Genomic DNA, 27748 nt, shown 5'->3' on the forward strand with positions numbered 1-27748 from the left:
CATCTAGTCCTTTTTTATATATATATAAAATATTTATTGAGATTTTACAAAAACATAGGTTTAGAAAATACAAAGAGAAACATAGTAAAAGAAAAAGATAAAAAAACAAAAACATACAAAAATTCATAAAAAATAAAAATAAAAATACAAGATACAAAAAAAACCAGATAGATAAAAAAGAATTAAAAACAAATCCATTTTTTATAACTTTAAATTCGTTAGCTTGTTTCCTTGACCTCCTCACACCTCCCCTTTTTGTATTCCCATTTAAGTAATCAAGTCAGCAAATCCTTACCCTCTTTCATTTATCTTAACTCTATACCTTAACATATTGTACCTCTATATTTTCATCCTTTATCAATTCATTTTTGCATATTCTCATAACTTTGTTGCTAATGCCACTAATTTTCAATCCAACATCATTTTTAACATTCATTAATTTTACAGTGTTTCTGAAGTTAGTCTTTAAATTTCTTCCAGTCTTCTTCCACCAACTCTTCTCCCAGGTCTCGGATTCTGACAGTCATTTCCGCTAATTCCATATAGTCCATCACCTTCATCTGCCACTCTTCCAGGGTGGGTAAATCTTGTGTCTTCCAATACTTTGCAATGAGTATTCTTGCTGCTGTTGTTGCATGCATAAAGAAATTTCTATCCTTCTTTGGCACCAATTGGCCGACTATGCCCAGGAGAAAGGCCTCTGGTTTCTTCAGGAAGGTATATTTATATACCTTTTTCATTTCATTATAGATCATCTCCCAGAAAGCCTTAATCTTTGGGCACGTCCACCAAAGGTGAAAGAATGTACCTTCATTTTCTTTACATTTCCAGCATTTGTTATAGGGCAAATGATATATTTTTGCAAGCTTGACTGGTGTCATGTACCACCTGTATATCATTTTCATAATATTCTCTCTTAAGGCATTACATGCCGTAAATTTCATACCGGTGGTCCACAACTGTTCCCAGTCTGCAAACATAATGTTAGGACCAATATCTTGTGCCCATTTAATCATAGCAGATTTAACCGTTTCATCCTGCGTATTCCATTTCAACAGCAAGTTATACATTCTTGAAAGTATCTTAGTTTTGGGATCTAACAATTCTGTTTCCAATTTTGATTTTTCCACCTGGAAGCCAATTTTTTTGTCCAAATTATAGGCCTCTCTTATTTGATAATAATGTAGCCAGTTTCGCACTTTATCTTTTAATTTCTCAAAACTCTGCAATTTCAGTTTATCTCCTTCTTGTTCCAAAATTTCCCAATATTTCGGCCATTTGGCCTCCATATTGAGCTTTTTCTGAGCCTTCACTTCCATTGGTGACAACCACCTTGGGGTTTTATTTTCCGATAAGTCTTTGTATCTTATCCAGACATTGAACAATGCTTTCCTGACAATATGGTTTTTAAATGCTTTATGTGCTTTAACCTTGTCGTACCACAAATATGCATGCCACCCAAAAACATTGTTAAAACCTTCTAAGTCCAAAATGTCCGTGTTCTCAAGAAGCAGCCAGTCTTTCAACCAGCAGAATGCTGCTGATTCATAGTAAAGTTTAAGGTCTGGCAGGGCAAATCCGCCTCTTTCCTTTGCATCAGTTAGTATTTTAAATTTTATTCTGGGCTTCATGCCCTGCCAGACAAATCTAGAAATATCTCTCTGCCACTTCTTGAAACAGTCCATCCTGTCCAAAATTTGCAATGATTGAAATAAGAATAACATTTTTGGCAATACATTCATCTTTATAGCTGCAATTCGACCCAACAAGGAAAGCTTCAAATTTGACCATATTTCTAAGTCTTTTTTCACTTCTGTCCAACATTTCTCATAGTTATCTTTAAATAAGTTTAAGTTCTTAGAAGTCATATTAACCCCCAAATATTTTACTTTCTTAGCTAATGTTAAACCAGTCTCCTTCTGAAACCTCTCTTTCTCGATCGGTGTTAAATTTTTCTCAAGTACTTTAGTTTTTGACTTATTCAATTTAAATCCTGCCACATGACCAAATTCTTGAATCAGTTCTAATACTCTTTTCGTACTAGATTCTGGCTCCTGTAACGCCAAAACTAGGTCATCTGCAAAAGCTTTCAATTTGTATTGTTTGGCTCCGACCTGAATGCCCTGAATCAGACAGTCCCTTCTAATCATATTTAACAGAACCTCCAGGACCGAAATAAAGAGCAATGGGGAAATTGGGCAGCCTTGTCGTGTCTATCTTGAATTCCTCTGTCACCACATTATTAACAATTAGTTTAGCCTTTTGTTCTGAGTAAATTGCACTTATACCATTTTCAAACCCTTGACCAACCCCCATCCCCTGGAGATTTTTCTTCATAAAATTCCAAGAAATATTGTCAAAGGCTTTCTCCGCATCTATAAAGATTAAAACTGCTTTAGTATTAATGTTCACTTGCAACTTCTCCAATATGTTAATTATGTTCCTCGTATTGTCAGACAAGTGTCTACCTGGAAGAAAGCCAGCTTGGTCCTTATGTATCTCTTCCACTAATACTTTTTTTAATCTATTAGCCAAAATATCAGCAAAAACTTTGTAGTCCACATTAAGCAGGGATATGGGGCGGTAGTTCTTAAGTTGTGTCTTCTCAGACTCCGTTTTCGGTATAAGTGTAATGTAGGCTTCCTTCCACGACTCTGGCGCTTTTTTCCCCTCCAAAATTTCATTACAGACCTCCTTCAGTGGCTGAATTAACCAATCTTTCAAAAATCTATAATATTTTGAGGTTAAGCCATCCGGCCCTGGAGATTTACTGAGGGTCATCTAGTCCAACCCCCTGCAATGCAGGAATCTCAACTGAAGCATCTGTGACAGATGGCCATCCAGCCTCTGCTTAAAAACCTCCAGTGAAGGAGAGCCCGCCATCTTCTGAGGGAGTCTATTCCACTGTCAAACAACCCATTCCATTTAGGCCAGGGGTCAGCAAATAATAATAATAATAATAATAATAATAATAATAATAATAATAATAATAATAATTTATTATTTATACCCTGCCTATCTGGCTGAGTTTCCCCAGCCACTCTGGGTGGCTCCCAATCAGGTGTTAAAAACAGTACAGTATTAAATATTAAAAACTTCCCTAAACAGGGCTGCCTTCAGATGTCTTTTAAAGATAGGATAGCTGCTTATTTCCTTCACATCTGATGGGAGGGCGTTCCACAGGGCAGGCGCCACTACTGAGAAGGCCCTCTGTCTGGTTCCCTGTAACCTCACTTCTCGCAATGAGGGAACTGCCAGAAGGCCCTCGGCGCTGGATCTCAGTGTCCAGGCTGAACGATGGGGGTAGAGACGTTCCTTCAGGTATACAGGACCGAGGCCATTTTCAGCAGGGGGCCAGTTCACTATCCCTCAGACCTTGTGGGGGGCCCGGACTATATTTTTTTGGGGGGGGGAATGAACAAATTCCTATGCCCCACAAATAACCCAGAGATGCATTTTAAATAAAAGGACTCATTCTACTCATGTAAAAACATGATGATTCCCGGACCGTCCGCAGGCTGGATTGAGAAGGTGATTGGGTCGCATTCGGCCCCCGGGCCTTAGTTTGCCTACCCATGATTTAGGCGGAAACTCATTTTCTGGAACTTGAATCCCTTGGTTTGGGTCCTACCCTCTGGAGCGACAGAAAACAAGCTTGCTCCATCTTCCATGTGACAGCCCTTTAGATATTGAAGATGGCAGTCCTTTCTCCTCTACGTTTCCTCTTAATATAACGATATCATCTTGGCATGTGTTTTTGTGTGGCGGTGGGGGCTGGTCTATGTGTTATGCAGAACATAACAATGGGCTGTGGCGGCGGCAGAATTTGGCACTATAGCACTTTGGGCTGCAACCGTGTGCATGGAAGAGAGCTTTATTTTTGCAGCAGTCCAGACAAAGAAGAAGAAGAAGCTTCCCGCATGTAGTAAACTAGCAAATCTTCACAAGAGTTACGCTAAATCATTTTCACCTTAGAAGTCCAAAACACTTCAAAATGATGAATTTCCTTCCTGCCATTGAAATTCAGCCTGCTCCACTGCCAAATTCTGCATAATGCATAGCCGAGTTCTGGGCCAGTTGAGGATACCTTTGTTCGGAGCAGAGCAACAGCTTCGCCCATAGCTGTCAACTTTTCACTTTTCTTGCGAGGAATCCTATTCGGAATAAGGGAATTTCCCTTAAAAAAAGGGAAACGTTGACAGCTATGGACTCCTCCCACAGGGCATGTGGCTTCTGACATTTACAATATGAAGAAGGAGGAGGAGGAGGAGGAGGAGGAGGAGACGAAGTAGAAGAGAAGAAGAAGAAGAAGAAGAAGAAGAAGAAGAAGAAGAAGAAGAAGAAGAAGCAGCAGCAGCAGCAGCAGCAGCAGCTCTGGGAATGTTCAGCATCCCCTGTCCACAGTCAATACACACAGTCTGTAAACGAAGGAGCAGATAAGGTCCTCTGCATGACCACCAATGGTGCAGTACAGTATGCTTGTGTGTGTGACATTTCTTCTCAGCTCCTCTAGGGGGAACTGTGAGCACATGGGTTCACCACAGTCCCCTTCTGATGGAGATATACCGTATTTTTCACTCCATAAGATGCACCTTTTCCCTCCTAAAAAGTAAGGGGAAATGTCTGTGCGTCTTATGGAGTGAATGTGTGGTCGATCACTGGCTCCCTTTCCAGCCCCACCCCCTTGCCCAGGCCTCCAGTGTTGAATGTTCTGCAGATGGAGGCTGTTTGTTTCCCCAGCAACATGTGACTGGCTGATTAGATTATCTGTCTGGAAACTGTAGAAATGGCTCCCTTTCCTTTCCTAAAGAAGCTGCAGAACTGTGAGTTGAACCCCATAAAACCAGGATTTTTTTCCCCTTTGCAAAGTAAGCTCAACAACTGTGAGCTGATCCCAAAAAAACAGGGCCTTCCCCCTTTCCTCCTCTAAAAACTAGGCACGTCTTATGGAGCAAAAAATACAGTATATACCTGAGATAGAACAGCTCTACCTGGATGCAAAGTCTACGCCCTCTTCTGGGCTTGCACTCTGACATATTCACATCAATTCTCTGCATGGATTTTCAATAAATGCCTTTGCCCATGCAAAAAGTGAACAAACTGGACCCTCAAACAAGATGAAGGACCAGAAATAAACATTTCACAGAATAAAAACAAACACAAAAAGCATGCTGGAAAATCATACTAAGAATTTCAAAATTTCAGGTAATTTGCAGTGTCACTGATACCTCTGATTATTATTGTTGTTATTAAAAAAGGATTTTAAAAAACCCCCACACCAAACCAAGAGAATTAATTTAAGACAAAGGCACACAGGTTTGTACAAAATTATTCCCATTCCAATAAATGTGGGAAGCCAACCTCGTAAAACTCATGCCAAGGTTAATACTATGGGACTCTGCTAATATTCAACCCCTTTGCGGCAACGCCTGCGACAGAATAAATCTAGTTCTCAGCTCCAATTTATGGCTCCGTGCAGAAACTTTCCTACTGGGGAATACATCTCCACTATCAACCGTAGATCATAATGAACAGGCCTGGAACACCTATGACAGAAAAAAGATTAATTCTAATAAGCTGGAAATCACCAGCAATCCTGGGGAACAGATTCATAATCTATTAGAGCAGGTGAGTGATTTAAGAAGGACTCCAGGCAGACAGACAGGAGGAGGAGGAGGAGGAGGTGGTGGCAGGAACGAAAGCCAGCACCACTTTGCAGTTGGTATGAGAGTGGAGTTTATTTTGACAGTCAGCAGAGCAAGCTAGATAAACATGTTGGGCATGGAATTTATTTATTTTACGTTTGGTTATTATTATTGCATTTCGATCCCATCTTTCCTCCACGGAGCGCAAGGTGGTTTACAAACTTCCGCTTCCTAATCAACATTTTGAGGAATGCATTTGTATGCTTTAACTGTGATTCCTGCATTGCAGCGGGGTTGGTATGGATGACCCTCAGGGTGCCCCCAAGTCTACAGTTCTATGATTCAGTGGTTAGGCTGCAAGACCCTGACGGACCCCAAATCACCCAGTAGGCTTCACCTGGCTGAGTGGGGATTTGAACTCTGTACAAGCAGAAATCCTGCCCAGAGGTGCAGTTCGACACATTCAGCATCTTTTCTTAAGAAAGACTGGCATTTTCTAAATTGTTGCTGCCTGCTGACTTCAAGATACTTTATTAGCAGGTTTCCGATCTTGGGAGAACACAAGGCAGCTGGTGATTTCTTCCCCTCAGTTCTCCCCTGCAACACCCCATCCTTTTCCTGCTATGTTTCCAGTCACCTCTCTCTGCACACACAGATCCCAATGTCAGACCTTTTTTTGCGGGGAGGAATTGGTGGGATATGGGTAATAGGTGGCAAGCATTACTGGGCTGCTAAAACACCACAGTACTTGCCGTATATGGCTGTGAAACACAGCCGGTGCTATGCTGTAAGAGCTGGATGATTCAACCAAAGACTGACCTTCTTGCAGGGCTTTTTAATTTTTTTTAAAAAATGTAGACTATGCAAGGCCCATTATGGCGGAATTGCTTTGGCCTCCCGGGGGAGCAAAAAATGACCCACACTAACTTTTATTAGCAGAATTATTACAAGGAAGAGAGCCTGCCATTTGCAAAGTCAAGGTTTTCTTTATAAAGGCTCCAAATCCTAAGCGACATGCAGTACAATCAGACCACAAGGGCTGGAAGAATATCGGCCCCCCCAAGGCACAAATAATTTGGGAAGGACAACGCACCAGGCTTCTGCACACCTCATTTAATACGAGCAGTGCTTTGGCACAGCTCTTGCTCAGTGCAATAGGCCTTGTGCGGGAGAACTTCCTGAGGGCTGTTTCTTAAAGGGAGATGGGTCAGTTTCATTTCTCATTTTTCTAATAATCAATTAACGTTCTGTAGTCCCAGATCAGTTCACGATTTATTTATTTTTTTCAAGTCCCCCTTTAAAAATCTTAGGGGAATTTTCTCCTGATGTTAACATTTTTGCCTAACATTCACATTTTTGCAAACCATTCCCCCCCTCCCGCCCCAGCCTGAGGGAGAATCACATTCCCTGCAGTGCCAAAAAGCTCCCTGACATCCCCCCCCCCAAACCATTCTCCATCAATTTAGAAGGAAACATACTGCGCCTGAAGAACTGTGAAAGGGGAGAGGTCCTGGCAGTCAAACTCTCCTGGGTGTACCTGTGCCCACCTTCCTTGCAGCGTGGCCAAAGCCTGTCTATGAGTGCCCGGAAATTGCATTCTACAAGCCATCTCTTCAGTACTTTCACTCTGTCTTCCCTGAAAACCCCACTGACATCCTCAGGTGGGTTTTCCTGTACCCACAGGGAAGCTGCCTTCTGTGTAACTGCACACACAGTAAATTGCTGGGTTGTTTTTTCTCTTTTTTTGAAGTTGAGTTATTTTACTTATTTACTTCTTACAAGCTGTTTCCTTTATGAATAATTATTAAGATTTTTTCAAATTATAACTTAAATATCCACAGATACAGGATAAAGGAAGTCTTTTATTTAGTTGTTTGTATTGTTGTGTGTTATGCTCATGGTATGTTATGTTCACGTTTAATGAGGGTGGATTTCTGTATTGGGGGGTGGGGAGTTTATGTTATGTTGTAAATGAAATTTCCAATAAAAATAAGAAAAATAAGAAATAAGAAAATAAAGTTGAGTTGTTTTACTTTTAGGTGTGGAATTTTTTTGTTCTTAAGGTAAAAGGAAGGGCTTCTTTTAAAAACAGGCTAGAAAGGGAGGCAGGAAGGATGGGAAAAACGTGCAAAAATAAAAAAAGAGACAGAGATCTATTTGACCGGTGGCTGGAGAAGATAGGTCTAATACCACAGCTCACCTCCTCTGCCCAGCCCTCCACATACCTCTGCAGAAAAGCCATTTTCAGAGTGGCACCACACAGAGTCAGATTGTCCCTTATAGCAGCCATTATACACTGGTGGCCGAAATCATGGAAACCTTTTGGGAAAAAGCGTATATGGCTACATTCAAATGAAGTAAAGCTACCGCATATCAGCCTACGCAACTTGTGCTTCCTTTTTCTGGTTATTTGGCTATAACTTTTGACAGAATACAGCGGTACCTCGGGTTATAGACACTTCAGGTTACAGACGCTTCAGGTTACAGACTCCGCTAACCCATAAATAGTACCTCGGGTTAAGAACTTTGCTTCAGGATGAGAACAGAAATCGCACAGCAGCAGCGCGGCAGCAGCGGGAGGCCCCATTAGCTAAAGTGGTGCTTCGGGTTAAGAACAGTTTCAGGTTAAGAACGGATTTCCGGAACGAATAACCAAGGTACCATTGTACAGGTAACTGAACAAACTTTGTTGTATTACATTCTTCATTAAATTATCTTTCCACTGATATATAATTTTATGGCATTACTCCAAAAAAGCAGTGTTATGACCATCAAACCTCAGAAATATGCTTTTTCCAAAAGGTTTCGACAATTTTGGCCACTAGGGTAAGTTGAAAAAAACAACAACTTTTAGCCTTGCCCCCAGATTGTTTCAGAGGTGGGTCCAGAATGGGGTGGGTGGCCCCCAGAGTCAGATAAACACTCGCTTCTTATATACTTATATACTGAATGGATATATAAGGGCATTAATGGCACTCCAGTCAGCCTGACACCTCTTCCTCTTCCTTTTGTTCATGCTGAATTGCCCCACACCCCGCAAAGTCCCGCTTTCTCAGCACGGCAGGCTCAAAGCTCAACTTAATTACTTCTAGGGAGACCCAGGTGCTCTTTTGAGCTTTCCAAGCAAATAAAAAGATTACAGAGAGATGAACTGGCTGTAAGATCATGGATGATTCATGGTAGCAGAACCCTTTTAAAAAAAAATGAAAAGAAAAGAAAGACAGAAAAGAAAAGCGTTTCCTTTTCTCCAAATGGCTTCTAAATTAGGTGTGGTGTGGTTTTCAAAAGAGAGAGAGAGATAAAGAGAGAGAGAGAGAGGGATACCTGCATTGAACACCTTCCTGTACTTACTGGAGAGATGAGTCATTTAAAAATGACTAAAGTATGAAATGAACCATTGCAGTCCCCTCTGATATCACAGCATCGATGGTTTTAAAGTATCGCACACCTGATGCTTCGGCACCGACACAAGTTGTTTTCTGAGTTTTCTAGTTTTGACCCTTTTGTTCAGATGGCGTTTTTGATTGCTTGTTTGCTCTCAAGCAAAAATTCCAGGGCTCGGGTGGACCGACAGGCAAGAGATCAGAGGATTCTGCCAGGTCAGGGAATGGAAGAGAAAGTAGTGGCACAGGAACAGGCAGTCTGGCCAATTCAAAGCCCTTAACTTGGGACCAGTTTACCTTATCCCATGCATGGCGACTCAAGCGCTTGGATTTGTGGAACTGACACAGCTACAGGTGTCTCATAATACACGTTCTGCAGTTGTAGGGAATTGATCTTTTAGTGAGGCAGAACTTGAACTTTGGAACTCCCTACTTATTGACATCAGGCAGATGCCTTCACTGAACTCTTTTTCTCACCTGTCAAAAATATTTTTTACTTAGGCAAGCCTATCCAAATATGGAAAAAAAAGGTTTAATTTGGGTTTTAGCTTATTGCTGATTTTAATTTTTTTTTAATTTGATGTTTTGAATAGTTGTTTATAATTGTTTTTATTGTTAATTTCATTTTTTTCTTTTTGTAAACCACATTGCGGTTTTGTTTCTATCCTTTTACAATCAAGCAACACAGACCTGAAATAAACAAATACACTTTTTTGAAAACTGCAAAATGCAGAAAAGTGCAAAAAAATTCCAAGCGAAATTCCAGAGAAACTGCAGTCCTTTCACCCACAATTTGCTTTGGTGTGGATATGAAAAATAAAACAACCGTCACCCCTCCAGCCATCTTCTCTTTTTTGCTCAATTGTGTGAAGGAACAAATATTATTTATTTATCGCAAGCATTTGTACTCCACTCTTCAAATAAAAAGGCTCCTAGAGTCCTTTATGTACAATCAATTAAGGCAGTCCATGCCTTACAATCTAAAAATCATGGCACACAAGGAAAAAGGGAAGAGGAGGGAAGAGGAAACTTAGCTCATCAGACTAAAGCATTGTGTGCTAGAACTATGACTAGAATCCTTTCTGCACAATTTTGGAAATATGCCCGGAAACCGGAGATCGGATGGATCTGCTAAGGAAACTGGGAAGAACTATTGGTAAGTGCAGTAAAATTAACTGCAATGACAAAAGATAGAGGGGAAAAATTGAATGCTACAAGGAGTTGGCATTTTGTAACTCACTGTATTAAAAAAGAGTTAGAAATCTCAGCAAAGGGAACAGGTTATTTGTTTCAATAGGAAAGGGGGAGAGAGAAGAGAAATGTATTTTTCTTGTTTTGAACTATGATTGGGTCATAAATTAAAGTTTAATAATAATGTTTCACACTTAATGCTTATTATTAATTGATTAAATGAAGAGGATTTTAATTAAATATATCAAATGTATGTAAATACTTCCTAACGACATCTGCAGAATTACATTATTTCTAATTTTGTATTTTCTATTTTTAATTCACTTTTCCAATTACTGACGAATAATACTGTGAAAGAGGTTGATTTGCAAATAATTTTTAAAAGGGAATATAGGGGAGAATTTACACACACATCCCACATTTGAGAAGCAAAGGGCTAGGACTTTAATCTCCCCTCAACTGTCTCACTCCTTTGACACCCAATCCATCACTGCTCTGAATTTGAGGGCCTTCTGCAGATTCCATCTTACCAGGAGATCTCTTCCACACAATATAGGAATCCACGTTGTGCCCTTTGGAATTCCCTCCCCTTAAATATTAGACAGGCTCCATTCTAGTACTACTACTTACTATAAATAAGTCCTGACCATAGCATTTCAACACGACACCAAAGACTGGACGATAAGACTCCTGTCTACTGTCAGGCCTAGTAAAGTTTTGCAATCCTAAGCGTGCTAATTGTCAAAAGGCTATCTAAGGCCAACTTTATTGCAAAAGGGATCCTACAAACCAGGCAGCACAGAATATTAATGGGGATTACTCCCAGGTATGTGGGTACAGGATCAACCCATTTAATGACAAATTAGGGCTCCCTGAGGGAGCACAAAGAATGGCTAAGGAAGTTTGCAAATCTCTTCTCCTCCTTCCTCATTCTTCAACAAACAAGCCTGGCTACAGTAGCAGAACTTTGTCTCCACAATTGATGGAAAATTTGTGGTTTCTGGAGCCAGTGCTAGCGATCCATCTCTGTGGGAACCATTTCCCATCTTTAAAGGTTTCTGGAATTACTGCTTTGTGCACAACATAAGCAGCTGTATACGTATGTATGTAGGTACAAAGAAATTCGATTCTAAGCGATGAAAGGTGAGGAGGCCATTTGCAAACCGCTCTCTTGCTTTTTGCTGACTTAAACTGCACTGTAGATCATTCTGATGGAAAGGAGGCATATGAATATTTCAAACCAGTAAATAAATAAACATGGTGAAAAAACACAGCTCACCGATTCGTAAGAATTTAGGAAATAATACGAAGGCATATCCAGCAAAGAGCTAACTGGGGGAAATGAGTGCGGTCAGCACACCAGATAAGACAAAGTGAAGATTTCACAACGGTAAATATTTTAAAGACTGAAAAGGCATAAAGAAAACCCAGAGCCCACCAAACTAGGCCTGTCAAACAAGGTTGTATAAACCGGGGGGGGGGGGGGGGATCAGGAATTGGTGGGGTGGCAGGGAGCAGAATGGAATCCTTCAAAACAACAAGGTAATTTCAGGGCTAGGAATTTGCATGTGTGAAGATGCAAAAGCATAAAGATGTTCGCAGATAGTTCCACTCTGCTGCAGTCTCTGTCCAAGGTGCTGTTGCCAGGCAAGAAAAGCAAACACCAGCAACCTCTACCCCCCCACCAGATTTCTTGAGTTCTGCCTCCGTTTATCATAAGCAATGACCTCTTGTTTGTGATGGTTTAATGGAGTGGCATAAAACTAGGGCGATGTTGATGTACATTTATTCCGATAAATTCACTGTTAAAGTGATTGAGCGCCTTTCACGCGTAGGATCATTGAAGAGTTTATGAGGCAAAAATCTAGACCTTGGCATTTATTAGCTCAGGGGATGGTTATGACCAAGTTAACAGAAGGAATCTTCAAGTTGCAATAATATTGAAAAATGTCAAAAAAAAAAAACCCCACCCCATCACCAGCCCAGAGATCTGATTGAATACAACATACTCTTCTCTTTATTAGCTCCACATATTGCTATCTGCTTCGTTTTCTAACTCGGCTCTTATGACTGTGTGTACACACACACACACACACACACACACCTCTTTTCTTCCATTTCTTTAGAAGCTTCCAGGAGGAATAAGGCTATCAATGGCCACTAACCATGACAGAAAACAATAGTTCTGTTTCAGTTTGCCTGTTAATTTGAAAAAATGAAAATTAGGAAGCTTCTCATCAGAAAGGAAACAGGACTTCTCTTCCATCCCTTTATGCCAGATATACCCACTCAAGCAGTTTGCTATGTAAACTGTGTTATTTTTAATGTTATTAGCTGCTCTGAGCCCGGCTTCGGCTGGGGAGGGCGGGATATAAATAAAATTTTATTGTTATTGTTATTATTGATCTGGGGTGCCACGTAATATTCATTCTGCATTTGTAAGAACTGTATGGCAGCAGCTATACTTTGGAACTCCCTTCCTGTTAATATCAGGCAGGTGCCTTCACCATACTCCTTTTGGAACCTGCTAAAAACATTTGTTTAGACAAAATACTTGAAAGTGGATGCAAGTTTTGGTCCATTTTGGTTTATTGTTATTTTAAATTTTTGAAAGTCTCAAATTATTGTTACTAATACTCCTAATGGATAATTTTATTGCTTCATCAACTTCTTTGAGGCTCTTGTGTTCTTGTTTTTAACAATCTAGCAGTGTACAAATGAAATGAAATAAATCCCCAAATTATAGCTACTGAAGGAGGGGGAAAGGGGGTTTTCTTCTTCTTCATTGTTGGCTAGGAAGAAGCAGTCGTGTCAGCCTTTGGGCATATACTGTTTGCTTTTGAGGAACCAGGGGATGCGGGTGGCGCTGCGGTCTAAACCACTGAGCCTAGGGCTTGCGGATCAGAAGGTCGGTGGTTCGAATCCCCGTGACAGGGTGAGCTCCCATTGCTCAGTCCCTGCTCCTGCCAACCTAGCAGTTCGAAAGCACATCAAAGTGCAAGTAGATAAATAGGTACTGCTCCGGCGGGAAGGTAAACAGTGTTTCTGTGTGCTGCTCTGGTTCGCCAGAAGCAGCTTAGTCATGCTGGCAACATGACCTGGAAGCTGTACGCCGGCTCCCTCAGCCAATAAAGCGAGATGAGCACTGCAACCTCAGAGTCGGTCACGACTGGACTTAACAGTCAGGGGTCCCTTTACCTTTACCTTTGAGGAACCAACACTGCTTTTAAAACTAGCACTGTCTGCTTCCCTTGCTAGTCTTAAATGCTTCTGCTGAATTGCTGGTTGAGGTGAAAGCATATCTTTGATTCAACCTCCAGTACAGGAGCTCAAACCTTTAGATGCCCAGAACCAACAGGACAGCTGGTAGCTATTTGCTTGGCCCATATCATATCAAACCAAGAGCTTTATGGTGTGTAACCCCCTTCATCATGCTGCGTTACATCATGAAGTTATTGTCATGAATCCTTAAGATTGAAACTGACAGGCCATCTTCCTTAACTGCAGTGGTGGAATGAGTGATTTCCCTTCAGTCTCTTGCGTCTGCAGTTAAACAATCTTACTGGAGGGGACCTGGGAGTAAAGGCAGGGGGGACACTTCTGGCCAGTGGTCCAAATACGACCCTCTAAGCTTCTCCCCCAGGCCACACCCCTCATGGCCCCCAAGTATTTTGGCCTAGCTGGAATGTGCCCTTGAGCTCTGCCTGGATGGACAGAGAGGCTTGCAGGGAGGTATGTAGAAACTATTTAATTTTGTTTGTTGCTCCACACACTTTTTCCACACACCACAGGCCTGTGCAGCCCAGGATGTTCCTTACCTCGTTTCTCCCTGAAACCTTGGGGGTCTGATTCAGTCTAAGGTCCCTTGCATTGCTCTGAGCTTCCTAACAGACAATACAGGGCCAGATGGACGCATAGTCTACTGTGGGATAATGAGGAAGCTTTGTTAGCCCAGTGGGACTCATACAAGGAACAGCTGCAGCACTTCCATGGCCTCACTGTGCAGAGAAGTCATCAAGGGGCACCTTCACTGCAAAGCTGATAAAAAAAAAGGATATTGCAAGCCAAGGAGCAGATAATTTTCTTTATTAATAATTAAACCTGGAGAGCGGATAACATCCCCTTCTTGATTCTAGTATAAATGTGTCACTGTGAAATATGTGAAGATTTACCAGATGCATGTAAAAATGCTCAACCATCAGTTTCAGAATGCAACCACTTCCATTCTCCTTGTCTTCTCTGATCTGCTCCTTTACTAAATATACAGGCGTACCTTGGATCCCAAACACCTTGCGAGTCAAACGTTTTGGCTCCCGAACACTGCAAACCCAGAAGTGAGTGTTCCAGTTTGCAAACGTTCTATGGAACCCAAACATCTGACGTGGGTTCCGCGGCTTCTGATTGGCTGCAGGACCTTCCTGCAGCCAATCAGAAGCCGTGCCTTGGCTTCCGAATGTTTTGGAAGTTGAACGGACTTCTGGAACAGATTCCGTTTGATTTCCGAGGTACGACTGTAGATTCTAAAGAGGTGGCAGGATGCTGATGTAAGCATTCTGCGACTCAGGTTTTCATCTAACATCCCCTGGAAGTTAGAAGTATTTGTTGCACCTGGAGAAGTCCCTCCACCACCTTTTGCAGGATATTCAGAGCCAGGCTTCCAGCTTCTGGAGACAGCCTCCAATTCATGACAGGCATGCCTTCAACCCATGGAGAGTCTTGTGGAGGGGATGGCTCAGGACAAAGGTGCATGATCCTGCTCTATGGTTGTTGTTGTCGTTAATAATAATAATAATAATATACCCTGGGCATCTGGCTACTCTGGGTGGTTTCCAGCACACATTATTGGTTACTACATGCTTGTGAATACTCAAAGAGAGTTAGGGGGCTGCCCCCAATCGAGGCAACAGTGATTAAGGTCTACCTTTGCAATCAGCACTCCAGGGGGTCTAGCTTACCATTCTTTTGCTTGTTTGATGTTCTGCACCCAGGCCCCAAAGTGCCCCAGAGTTCATCTTGCAGGCCCATCCAGCCCTGCATCCTATTTTCGCAGTGGCCAGCCAGATGTCCATGGGAAGCCCACCAGTGCATACTATTTTGGTTTCCCAGAACTCCCCATTCCTAAGGGACTCCTCTCTAGCCTTTACATGGGTTGGGGTTTGGGGCTTTAAAAGATGCCAAAACAATGAGCAGGGGTGGGAGACCATCCTGCTGCTATCCCTCATCCCAGCTGGGCAGGTATGCTAATGACTGCTGCCCTCTGGTGTCTTACGTACTGAAATACATCAAAACACAAATACACATTGGCTCGCTGCTGCCTCTGGAAGCCAAATCCTGTGTTGGTCTAATGTGAACAGGCAATTATCTCTCTCTCTCTCTATCATTTATCTATCCTGAAATAATAATGCATAGCTAAATAAGAGAAAAGGGAGGTAAATTATAATAAGTGTGTGTGTGTGTGTGTGTGTGTGTGTGTGTGTAGTATATAATCACAATGTTCCTGATAAAGCACATGGTTTTACCTTTTCTTGCATATTCCTGTTCCAGCACATTAAGAAGCAGGATGTTTCTAACGCAGTAGCTTAGCCGAGAAAGGCCCCTGAAACTAAGATTGCCCCAGATAAATCAAGATCTCTAGAGAATGCGATCCAAAATACCTGTAGATACACATAGCCCAAATATCTGTGTTGAATGGCAGTGGCTTCAGAAAGCAAAGCTTTTCCAGCAAAGGTCAAGAAATGTACAACTAAGGCATTTCAACTTAAACTCCATCCCATCTATACCCTGAACACTGAACCGCAAGGCCCATTTACTTTGAAGCAGGGATGGGTGTTTCCCGCCCCCCCCCATCCCTGGTAGGCAAACTTCCAGGGTAGGAGTTGGCTGTATGCATGCTAGTAGTGGGTGGAGCCTGAGGCAAAAGTGGGCGGAGCAGCAGTGGATGTGATCCTTACCTTTGTGTGGCTGGAATGCAAGCTATTGTAGAAAAGTCAAAGGTCCACCCCCCCCCGCAACCTTCCATTCTTGCAAGCAAGAGGCATTATCGCAGTCCAAAGAATTGTTTCCCAGCAAAGTTGAGAGCGCTAGAGGCGGGTCCAGAGCAGGGCTGCAAAGGCGTGTAGCTTGAGTAGCTAAAAGTGTCCATCCAAAGAAATGAACCAAGCAATCCAACACACCTCACTGCAAATCTCCAAAGCATCCAGTTATTAATCCGCCCATCAATTATTGCCTAATGAAGCTTGCAAACCAAATGTAAGGTAAAGGTAAATGGTAAAGGACCCCTAGGTGGTTAAGTCCAGTCAAATTTGACTCTGGGGTGCAGCGTTTATCTCCACTTTCAGGCCGAGGGAGCTGGCGTTTGTCTGCAGACAGCTTTCCCAGGGCATGACTAAACCGCTTCTGGCACAACGGGACACCGTGACAGAAACCACAGTGAATGGAAATGCTGTTTACCTTCCCGCTGCAGTGGTACCTATTTTGTCAGGAACGTGCCCCCCCCCCGAGCACAGCGGAAGAGTCAGCCTCAGAAATTGAGCTAAGCGAGCAAGGGGCCGACTCTACAGATGAGAGCTGTGTGTCAGAGTTTAGAGAGGACAGCCCGGCCCCCCTTCTTCCCATGGAAGAAGCTGTTAGTTAGCTCTCAAGGAGAGGGAGAGTTGGAAGTCAGCCCGAGTGTTGCCAGGCAACTAGCAGATAAGCCAGAGTCTGAGGCTGTATCTTCTGGGAGTGAGGAGGAGACAGGCCAGCCGTTCAGTTCCCGTACTAGGAGACTGGAGAAGCTCAGAGAACAATGGAAGGTAAGGAGAAGAAAGGTGGATTTTGGTGTTCTTGTTGGGGGAGGGATGATGAGTCAGAATGAGCAACTACTGTTAATGAGAGCACGCAGAAAGACCGTGCTCTGGATGTGTTTTTTCTTGTAAGTAAACTTGCATAAAACTGACGGAGAGTTGTTGCTGCTTATCAAGCTGCTTGCCTGCCAGAGATCGTTGTATATCTATCTACTTGCACTGGTATGCTTTCAAACTGCTGGGTTGGCAGGAGCTGGCAAAAATGACAGGAGCTCACCCCGTCACATAGATTCGAACTGCTGACCTTACGATCAGGAAGCTCAAGACCACAGCGCCACCCGCATCCCAGTACATTGTAAATGTACTGATGAGAGAGACAGACAGAGAGAGAACCAAACCAAGCATGCCAATTCTTAATTGAAGGTGTGTTGTACTCAGCCATACCCTCTGAGGAGGTCAAATGCAGCCACCCACACCTCTTCAACCCACTCACAACTTTAACTTCAATGTGATAATTCTCTCAAGAGCTGGCATTCTGGAATGTCTCATTCTGCGAGGTTCCTCTTGCAACTTGGGAAAGCTTTTATCCTCCAGATTCATGGAGGAGAAGCCAGCCAATGGCTTCTAGCTGTTGTAGAACATAGAAAGACCACCTTCGTGGCAACATGAGAAAGGGCCTTTTCTGTGGTGGCTCCCCATTTGTGGAATATTCTTCCCAGGAAGGCTCACCTGGTGCCTTCATTACATATCTTTAGGTGTCAGATGAAAACATTCCTCTGCTCCCAGGCCTTTTATTGATTAAATGATCTATGGCCTTTATTTTGCTTGTTACTATGGCCTTTTAAATGTGTTTGTGGGAGGGAATTATGATGATGATGATGATGATGATGATGATGATGATGTATTTTGTGTTTTCATTTTGTATTTTTATGCTGTAAACTGCCCAGTTATCTTCAGATGAAGGGAGATATGTGTGTGTGTGTGTGTGTATGCACCACAATACTGTAGCTATGTTCAACCTCCACTGTTGGATGTGTATATACCTGCTGGTCCAGCTTCTTGGCTTTCCATAGGCTGGCTTTCTGGTCAGCTACTGGGAGAATGGACCAGATCAGCCTCCAGCAAAGATCTTCTTTGGATCTCATGCTCCTAAGTGTGTGAGCACTGAAAGGCAGGCTAGCATGGTGTGGTTTATTCTCGCCTGACTGAGGTTACAGCAACAAAGGGGAGGTCCAGCATCTAGCAGGCCACAGGACATGGCCCAGGTGGGAAGAGGAAGACTGCACAGGCGAGGAGAAGGAGCTGTGACTTCTACAGCAAGGGATACAGTTTCCAAGCAGACTTGGCAGAGCAACACAAAACTTCATAGCCACACAGCGTTCAGAATCCCAGATCTGTAATGGATAACTGAGACACCGGATGTTAAAGTGAGCAGAAGCTTAAAAAGAGGACTGTGATGCTAAAAATAGGACACCGGGCCATATAGTCAACAGAAACAGTGGGATAGTCTTCCATTTTATGGTATGTGGCTACTGACAGTGTGTTTGGACTGCTTTCAAAGTTTTGCAGACTTGCAGCAAAACAAGAAATAACTTTAGTAAAAAGTCTAGCTCGGGCATTTTAAAAAAAAAATGCCCTGGTTGTGTGTGTGTGTGTGTGTGTGTGAGAGAGAGAGAGAGAGAGAGCAAGATCTTTTATATAAATAACCATAAGAGATTTAAATTATCTTTCTTTAAATGAGAACTGTGATCTTTAATTGAATTCAATAGCCCAGCAAATGGACCAAATAATCTCTAATTGATTAGATCATTTACTCCTTATCAGCTTATTTTCTCCTTAAACTTGCATTTGCTTGTACCGGCGTTAACTTTCTTCCATTAGTAGTTAATATTCAATTGCCTGTTTTTTTCTTCACGCCACTAATTAATTAAAAGCGAGAGGAAAGGGTAACTTTCCTCCTTTTAGTACTGCAGAAAGTTCCAGAGTCAAACATTCCTCCATTTTTTTTGACAGGAATTGAGGGCGTTTTTTTCCTCTTTAAAGAACAGAAGTGAAAAGGAAAGTGAGCGGATCTAGGACATAAAGGCAAAACCATCTTTAAAAGCAGGTTTCCCGCAAGGCAGTGGCCCCCTCCTGCAAGGGGCTGGGCCCTGCTGACGTCAATGGGAGATGAAAGTGCTCAACATCTTTGCAGGACTGGGCAGCACAGCGTTGAGCCATCGCTAGAAGGCAGAGCAGCTCTTGCTGGTATAAAAGGAATTTTCCGTTTTTTGTTGCTGGCATTCATCTGTCTTGAGAGACGACAGCGTGCGCTGCCAGGGGTGAAGTCAACCTGGTGCATTAGCAACACTGAAGTGAACTCCCTGAGGCACAAGCCTGGACAGTATATTTGGAGATTCTGGGCTGACTAGACGACAAGACCCTCCTCTCGGCCTCCCTGTATTATTATTATTACTACTACTGCTACTACTACTACTATGGTAAGGTAAAGGACCCCTGGACGGTTAAGTCCAGTCAAAGGTGACTATGGGGTTGCAGCGCTCATCTCGCTTTCAGGCCAAGGGAGCCAGCATTTGTCCACAAACAGCTTTCTGGGTCATGTGACCAGCATGACTAAACCACTTCTGGCACAACGGAACACCGTGACAGAAACCAGAGCGCATGGAAACACCGTTTACCTTCCTGCCACAGCAGTACCTATTTATCTACTTACACTGGTGTGCTTTCAAACTGCTAGGTTGGCAGGATGCTAGGTTGGCAGTATTACTGCTGCTACTACTACTACTACTACAGTTGTACCTCAGAAGTCTAACGGAATCCATTCTGGAAGTCCATTCAACTTCCAAAACTTTCAGAAAACAAGGCTCGGCTTCCAATTGGCTACAGGAAACTCCTGCAGCCAACCGGAAGCCGTGGAACCCGCGTCAGACTTTCGGGTTCAAAAGAACATTCGCAAACCGGAACACTCACTTCTGTTTGCGGCGTTCGTGAGCCAAAGCATTCGAGTACCAAGGCGTTCAACTTCTGAGGTACGACTGTAGTAGCAACAGCAATAAAGTGGTGCCTAATTATGCTGATGGAATAGTTCACAGCCAAAGTGAGATTCAGCAGTTTTACACATCTGAATTTGCCTAGTGAGTCTAACAAGAGATGTTTGCTGGCAAATGCCATTCCTCATGTGGTAATGAAGGAGTGCAACACCCTCTATAAATCAAAGAATGTGGTGAAAACAAGAGAAATGAAAAATAAAGGATTGGGGGACACAAATCCTGCAGGATATAATGACTGTCACTGGTCACTCCCACACCACACATTCAAAGCACATAGTCTCCCTGCCCCCCCAAGAACCTGGGATCTGTAGTTTACTACTCACAGCTACAACTGCCAGTACCCTTAATAAAGTACAGATTAACTGCATGGTATGAATGTGACCATAGAGCTTTGTTTTCTATATCTGTATTTTTTATACTTTTCCACTATAATTTTTCACATTTCAGTCAATATAACCAGACATTCATAATCATCAGCTTCCGTCTCCCACCTTCCATGGTTCTATTTATTTATCCATTTACAACTGCATATTCCAATTACTCCATATGTTTTATTTTTCTGCTTACTCCCTGTGTCTTCAATACCTGAAACTGCTGAATTTACTCCACCCTGCTAATGTTTTTAACTCATTTAACACAATTCTTTGTATATTCTGCAAACATTTTCCATTCTTCCTTAAAGACTCCATCTTCCCGATCTCTTATTCTACTAGTTAGATTTGCAAATTCCATATATTCCATCAATTTCATCTGCCACTCCTCCTTTCTTGGTATAATTTTCTCTCTCCATTTCTGAGCATAGATCACTAGGGCTGCCGTGGTTGCGTATAAATGCTTTTGATCTGTGGGGGCATCTGTTCCTATGTGGGTTTTGCCCACACATAGTCAAAACAACACCATCCACCTCACATCAGAGGCATGAGGAGACCCCAAGGTTGGCAGTAGTACGGTGTTATTTAAGAAGATGAAGAAACCCTAAGCACAGTAAAATCCCAAACAGCCCAGTGAGGAGTAAGGATACTCAGTGGACAAAGAATGCTGCGTGTCTGTTGGTGAAGGGGGAAAATACACACACACAACAAGAACTCGTGTCCTGGAATGCAAGGGAGTATCCTCAAAAAGCATACGACTAGCTGGAGTGGGAGCATGCCACACTGCAACATTTGGTTGATGGGTTTCTGCATGTGTCTGTTGGTGGCAAACTGAAATTTAATCACAGTAGATTATCTATACAAGGTGAAATGGCACTGGCAAGGTGGAATGGTACTGAACTGAGCCCATTCAAAACTGGCCCCAACGCTTTAGAGGGTCCAAGAGGTGATATGAACATTTGTATCCAGAGTCTCCCTGTCAATGCCATCATTGTACCTCATTAAACTCTGTTTGAGAATACCTTATTGTAAAGCATTTGTTTCAATGGACATCATCTCTTGAAATCTCCAGTCAGACAACCTCAGATAACTAGGTTGGGTAGGACATATGACTGAAACAATGGAAAAACTCTACCAGATTGGAGATGGCTGTTGACTGAATGAATCGCTAGCCTGACTTGGTATATAGCAGGTTCTAACACAGTTAGAATTAACAGGACCAGATAGGCTCTTAATTTCTAAATCAGCCCAACATTTGCTAAATTAGTCAAGTTTGCCTGATTATAGTCTAAGGCCTATATCTCTACTATGTTCACCATGCCACTGACAAACACAGCTGATATGTCTACTTCTAGGACAGATGTTGTGTAACATACAATTTGTGGCGCCCCTATCAGTGGTGCGCCAAAAGTTAGTGATGAAACTCAGCTGAATAACTTTTTTCTACACGGTCTTGTCATAGCTGGTATAAGCCACAGTATGGAAAGAAGTATCTCCACTCAGACATTTGCTTGGATATTCACATGGTCACAGCACCCACATATTCACCGTATGTGCAGGATGAAGACATTGTGGTCAATATAACTTGAGACCTCCTATCTATGCCAAAAAGTTGTTCTACCTGTAAAAGGAGATGCTTGCAGAAAATCCAGAAAAACATAAAAATAAAAGACAATTGCAAAACATTCCATCATGGTTGACTAACCCACATTTTCAGTATCTGTGCTGTCAAACAGGATGCAGATACCAAGGTCAATGCTATTCCTATCTATGGATAGCCCTGATGACCATCACCTTAAATCTTCACAAAACGTGTTCGACCTGTGAAAGCAGGCATTTGCAGAAACTCCAGAGAAGAAATGTAAAAAGAAAAGAAAACCCAAACATCGAGAAATTCCATCATGGCTGACTAACCTGACCAATGGGCTCTTTTGTTGGTGGCTTTCCTCTTCTAGCTGTGCTTGTCGCCAGCGTGGTGGTGGTTTCCATGACTGACGTGGACATCTCAGACTGCATTGCAGTTGCGGTTGACTCAGTTGTCATAGAGGAAGGCACTTCACCAACGAGTCTCACGTTCCCTTCTATCACTATGTTGGTGTCGCTCTCAGCGGCCATGTTGAGGACTTTCAAGCCGTTGTAGTAGAGTCCAGAAAGCTGCCCCTGAAATGGGTGGCCCCGCTCCTTGCCTCCAATTTTTATTGTCGCTTGGCTATTGAAGATTGTGAGCTGACGCCCTGCAAAGATAGTATTACATACATGCAAAAAATGTTGATTGCGAACACTACACTCTTAAACAGAGGATGATTTTAAAACAGATTGTTATGGGGTGGAGGATGAGAGCAATAAACTATAAGAAAGGAATTTTGCTCATAATTCATTGCTTTTTTAATGAGGTGTCCATGGAATGCAGAATTGTCAATCTACGTATGTAATTTCTAAAATTTATGTTGGGTTTGCTTTTCGCTTGAAAGGCCAATTGGGAATTTTTTCCATCTATCTGCTACAGACTATTTCCTCACCCATTCTTTTTATCATGATCATTTTTATTTTGGTCCAAACTTTAGAGGTGTGTGTGTGTATTTGTAGGTCAGATTTCTGATTGCCGGTTCTATCAGGCAAAACATGCAAAATTGCAAGGATTGCAAATACTTATGTATTATGTTTCTCTCACACAAGCATTCATCTACGTAGAACTACGTAATATGTAAATATGCCAATATTCCAGGTCACACGCAATTATAGTTTAGTGCTATGTGAACAACCCAGCACAAGTTCCAAGTGAAGCATCAGGTTCATGCATTTGCCCTTCCACACCTCTCCTTTCCGCGCACGACAAAGGAGGGCGAGTTTTTCCGAGTTTAGTTTTGCTTTCAAAGAACCTCCGCTTTGCATTATGTAGAAATCAGGAATCCTCGCTTACAGCAAACAACGGTTGCTCAAACAAGCCGGAACCATAAGCAATGGTTTGGAGTTGGCCTGTTTACAAACCAACCAATCTGTTTGACATAAGGATCCCTAGTTTGTATGTAACGCTAAGCCAAGGTTCCTTAAGAGAGAAAGTAAACATAGGAAAAGCCTAGCTTTCCATCCATGCAGGAAGCGGTGGGCAAAGTTTGTAAACCTGATGCCCTTATTGGGCTTGTGGAGGCTCATCCATGAGGCGCTAAGCCACAGTTTAGTGTTACATGCAAATGTCGTCACTTCGTTTAATGAATCCTAACATTTAAAAAATTATCATTAAATACAAGCATTCATATATCTATCCTATTCATTTGTAAGGCTATCTGCTCCTGAATCTCCCTGTAAATTCATACATGAATTTCACACACACACACACACACACACACACACACACACACACAAACACACACTGAAGAGGCATGAGATACATACAGTATACTGAGCATTTCAGAAACAAACAAAAAATGCTAAAGAAAGAAAGAGAGAGAGATGTCTGATTGTCTTTCAGCAAGGCTACTGACGAAAAGAAAAAGCAAGAAAATTAAAAGAAACGAAAACGTTTTGGATGTAAAAAAGTAAGTTTAAGGAATGAAACATATATCAATGAAGAGTCATGTCACATTGCTATTGAAAACAGAAATCCTCACCAATGCAAGCTCATTATTATTATTATTGTTATTCATAAACATAATATTCTGTTTTGCAGATTGGTTTCTGCTCATAATAAAAGCATGCACACAACTTTAAGCTCTTTTAATTAGTGTTTGTTCCAAAATCCCCTTTGAATGTAGCCAACGTTAAAGGGACTTCATCTCATTTGGCAATCATATTGCCCACTATTTAATATCACCTACAGTTTAAACAATGATTTTTTTTTTTGCTTTGTTTCTTTCAGGACCGTAATGAAGATCTCATAACTACATACAGATACATACATATATATATAAATATATATAAATATAAATATATTTAGTTAATAATTTAGATGATGGAACATGTAATATAATCTATGAATGATTTATCAGTTTTGGTTAATGCTTGCTATGAGTACCTTCATAGATTGAGTTAGTGGATTATATTTAACAGTCCCTTTAACCTTAAGTTAACAGGGTAAGATTATTAAACAGGCGATACCACTAAAATGTATATAGAAATTATTATATACACGGTATGCAAATATTTACTCTACAGTTTACTGTTTAAAATTTGTTTTTAATTTAGTTTTACTGAAAAATTTATTGTTTTATGTTTATTGGTGTTACAATGAAGCACTACTCGGTTATGTTCAAATTATTTTTTATTTGAAGTTTTAATCAATGTTTTTACCTTTGTCGAGTAGCCATTCATCAACTACTCGACCAAGCCGATATGGAATTCGCTGTCTAGCAATCGCCAGGCGCTCGTTATCATTGTTTCCTTTAAAGTTTAAAGAGACATTTCATTGGTTAAAATCTGTAAGGTCAAAGGTTAAAAGTTAATACTTAAAGCTTGAGCTATACAGTTGCCACATGATTATTATTTTTTTTGGAAAAAATTTGGAATGTTTTAAAAAGCTCTACCTAGAACATTTCATGGTTCAGACTCGCCATTCATTCATTTATTTTATTTTAGCAAACAAAATTATTCCTATGTTAATTGAAAATTAGAAATCTGCATTTGAGCTAGGTTATTAAAACTTAAGTTATAGACAGACCCCAAAAAAACAAATTTAAACATCAAACACTAGCTTTACAAAAAGAATGTTCATTGACCTCAGGGTTTTGTCTTTTTTTGTTTGTTTGTTTGTTTTGATGTTTCTTATTAACTAGTTAAAACAGGTTCAGGTGAAACAGGTTTAATTTTGCAAAATACCTCTTGCTCCAACCTCTTACTCCGGGTTAGTCATTTAAAGAAGAAGAACATTACAACGCTTAACCATCGTCAAGGACACACTTACGTCTGAGATCTAGAAAGCGATCTGACATAATTTATATCCTAGTCAGGAAAAAATACATTTTTAAAATTCTCTAGCTTCCAAATCAATTAATTCCAAAGGCTTCAAATATACTGAACAGGTAGCAGAAGGAAAACAAGAACAAGAACACATCAGGTTATTAACTGCTTGGATATCATTGTGGAATGTAAAGAATCAGTTTCCTCATAGATCATCAAGGCTTTGACAAAAGTAACACCAGAAACGATGGTTTAAATGTAAATAGAAATCTTGATAGCGAAAAGGTTAGTCACGCTGAACCACACAACCTAATGCGTATCTACTCAGAAATACTTTTGATTGAGTCTAAGACTGCAATCCTCTTCACACGTATCCAGGAATAAGTCCCACTGAAAACAATGGCACTTACACCTGAGTAGAGATGCATAGGCTTGCACGGTTAAGTCAGACCGAAATCCAATGGACAAGAGAGTTGTTAAGTTGTGCTGATTTCAGAGGGAATGAACCTTAACTCTTTAGAATGGGGTCCTTGAATTGTACAGAAATTATAAACATTCCCATTACTTTATAAGCTGTGATACACAAACCACTTGAGGTCACTGAATCTGTGTCAGGCTGTTTTATGCTTTACGTTTTACAGAGAAGATTAAGCCAGAGGTTTGGTGACACTGACAATATGAGAGAGGGGTAGTCATGGATGCCAGCAGGAAACAGGTCAATGATGCTTATTCCTCCACAAGTTGAACGTGCAGTTTGATTCTCTGCTTTACATTAATGATAGGGAGAATACTTCTTTCAAAAAGCTCTTAAAATGGTTGGAGGCATCAGCGTTCCTGAATATCAGTTGCTGGAAACCACAGGAAGAGAGACTGTTCTTGAGCTCAAATCCTCCTTGTGGTTTTCCCACAGCATCTGGTTGATCAATGTGAGAAGAGGATGCTGGACTTAATGGGCCATTGGCCTGATCCAGCAGGCTCTTATTATGTTCAGGTTCTGGCAAAAAAATATGTCATGCCTGGTTCACCCAGGAACAAACATGGAAGCTTTCTGAGAATACAACCTCATAGAGGCAATGCCATGTAGCAGACAGTTTTTAAAAAGCAGTTATGGCTGAGTTGATATTTGCCCCTCCATTTGCAGATGACCAACATGGTGAAGCATTCTGGGTTGTTGTTTTTTTTAGGATGCTTGCCTATGCTGGCAGTGGTTCTTCTGTATCTCCTACTACCTAGGAATGAACTCACATGATAGTGTTGTAGCAACATTTCCAGTGGGATCTGGGTGGGTGTGGCAGCTACCAGCAATGGGCCACCAGGAGATGCTGTGCTGTTCCAAAATGGCGGCATGAATGAAAACTGGGGAGCTGGTGACAACATAAGCTTGTTCTCAACCCTTCTTCACCATGTAAACCTTTTGACTCAGCTGTAGAAGAAACTCCCTCTGTGCTTCTGGAGATTTTTAACTATTCTATCCCCAACTCTCTTCCCTCCCCAGTCATTTGCAACTCTGAAGAGAACATGAATTAACTGGCACTAGACATACATTCACCATTCATTATGTGGAGCAGCTTCTGTATTCTTCAGAAGTGGTTACCAGTTCTGAACCTTATGTGATGCAAGACAAGGGCCTGGGAAAACTGACCCCAAAGAGAGGATCAGTAGCCCTAGTAGAAACTTTTGTTCCCCATGTCTAGTCTCAACCCGATTTGGAACCTCTAACCATTCTTCTGTGTCACTGAAGTCCCACACTGGTCACTCAATCAAATTCGAAATGGTTTAGAAATACGCATGCAAATCATACACAGTTAAAAACCACTTTATTCTGTTGTTCTATTTCTTGATCTGGCCTTCTGACTTTTAGAAGCAAAAATGCAAAATTCTTTCCCCCGACTTTGAAAGTTTATAGATTTGGAGCACAGTGTGGTTTCGGTAAATCTGAATCTAATCATCGGTGTTTTATTTACTTCTAAAGGTCTCTTTCAGAAACTATTCCTGCTAAAACTCTATGCTTTGTGGGAGTTTAGGAACTTCAGTGGCTTCCTATAAGATTCAAAAATCTGCAAATTACATTTCATTCCGTCTACCGCAATCTTGCACCACTGGGAGCTAAAAAGCTAATGGAAAGTGCAGAAATTGCCAGTTGATTTGTAAAGGTCACACACATATAATAATTTTTGATTACTTTGACTCATCTCTCAAAAGAGTATGTGTGAGGAAATTGTGTCCGGATTGTAACACAAAGAGGTTTATTCAGGTTCTCACAGCTGATTATACCAATGGTAAAGCTTTGGGGGGAACAGAATCATACAGATTTTTTTTAAAAACCCATATGCATAATCCATCCCATGGATATGCAGCCCAATATGCACAGAGGGACTGAATAGATAGAAGTTTCTTCCTCCATCAGCGCACATGAGAAGCACATTGACA

The 27748-nt window shown here is 41.5% G+C and overlaps 1 protein-coding gene across 48 annotated transcripts in view; it reads right to left on the reverse strand.

The window, feature by feature from the left end:
• Window positions 1-27748, reverse strand: part of NRXN1 (neurexin 1) — a 986669-nt gene that overhangs the window by 102161 nt on the left and 856760 nt on the right. For 33 of the 48 annotated variants that reach the window (XM_083604804.1, XM_083604793.1, XM_083604799.1 and 30 more), the window contains 2 exons: window positions 24713-24802; window positions 22340-22659 (listed from right to left, as the gene is read on the reverse strand). In XM_083604804.1, the coding sequence (XP_083460930.1) occupies window positions 22340-22659; window positions 24713-24802 (410 nt within the window). The remainder of the gene's footprint in view (window positions 1-22339; window positions 22660-24712; window positions 24803-27748) is intronic. The other 15 variants (XM_083604813.1, XM_083604810.1, XM_083604814.1 and 12 more) reach the window with 1 other exon arrangement.

Source organism: Podarcis filfolensis (genome assembly GCF_964270895.1).
Source record: "Podarcis filfolensis genome assembly, chromosome: 3".
In the NCBI taxonomy this organism is placed as follows: Eukaryota; Metazoa; Chordata; class Lepidosauria; order Squamata; family Lacertidae; genus Podarcis; species Podarcis filfolensis.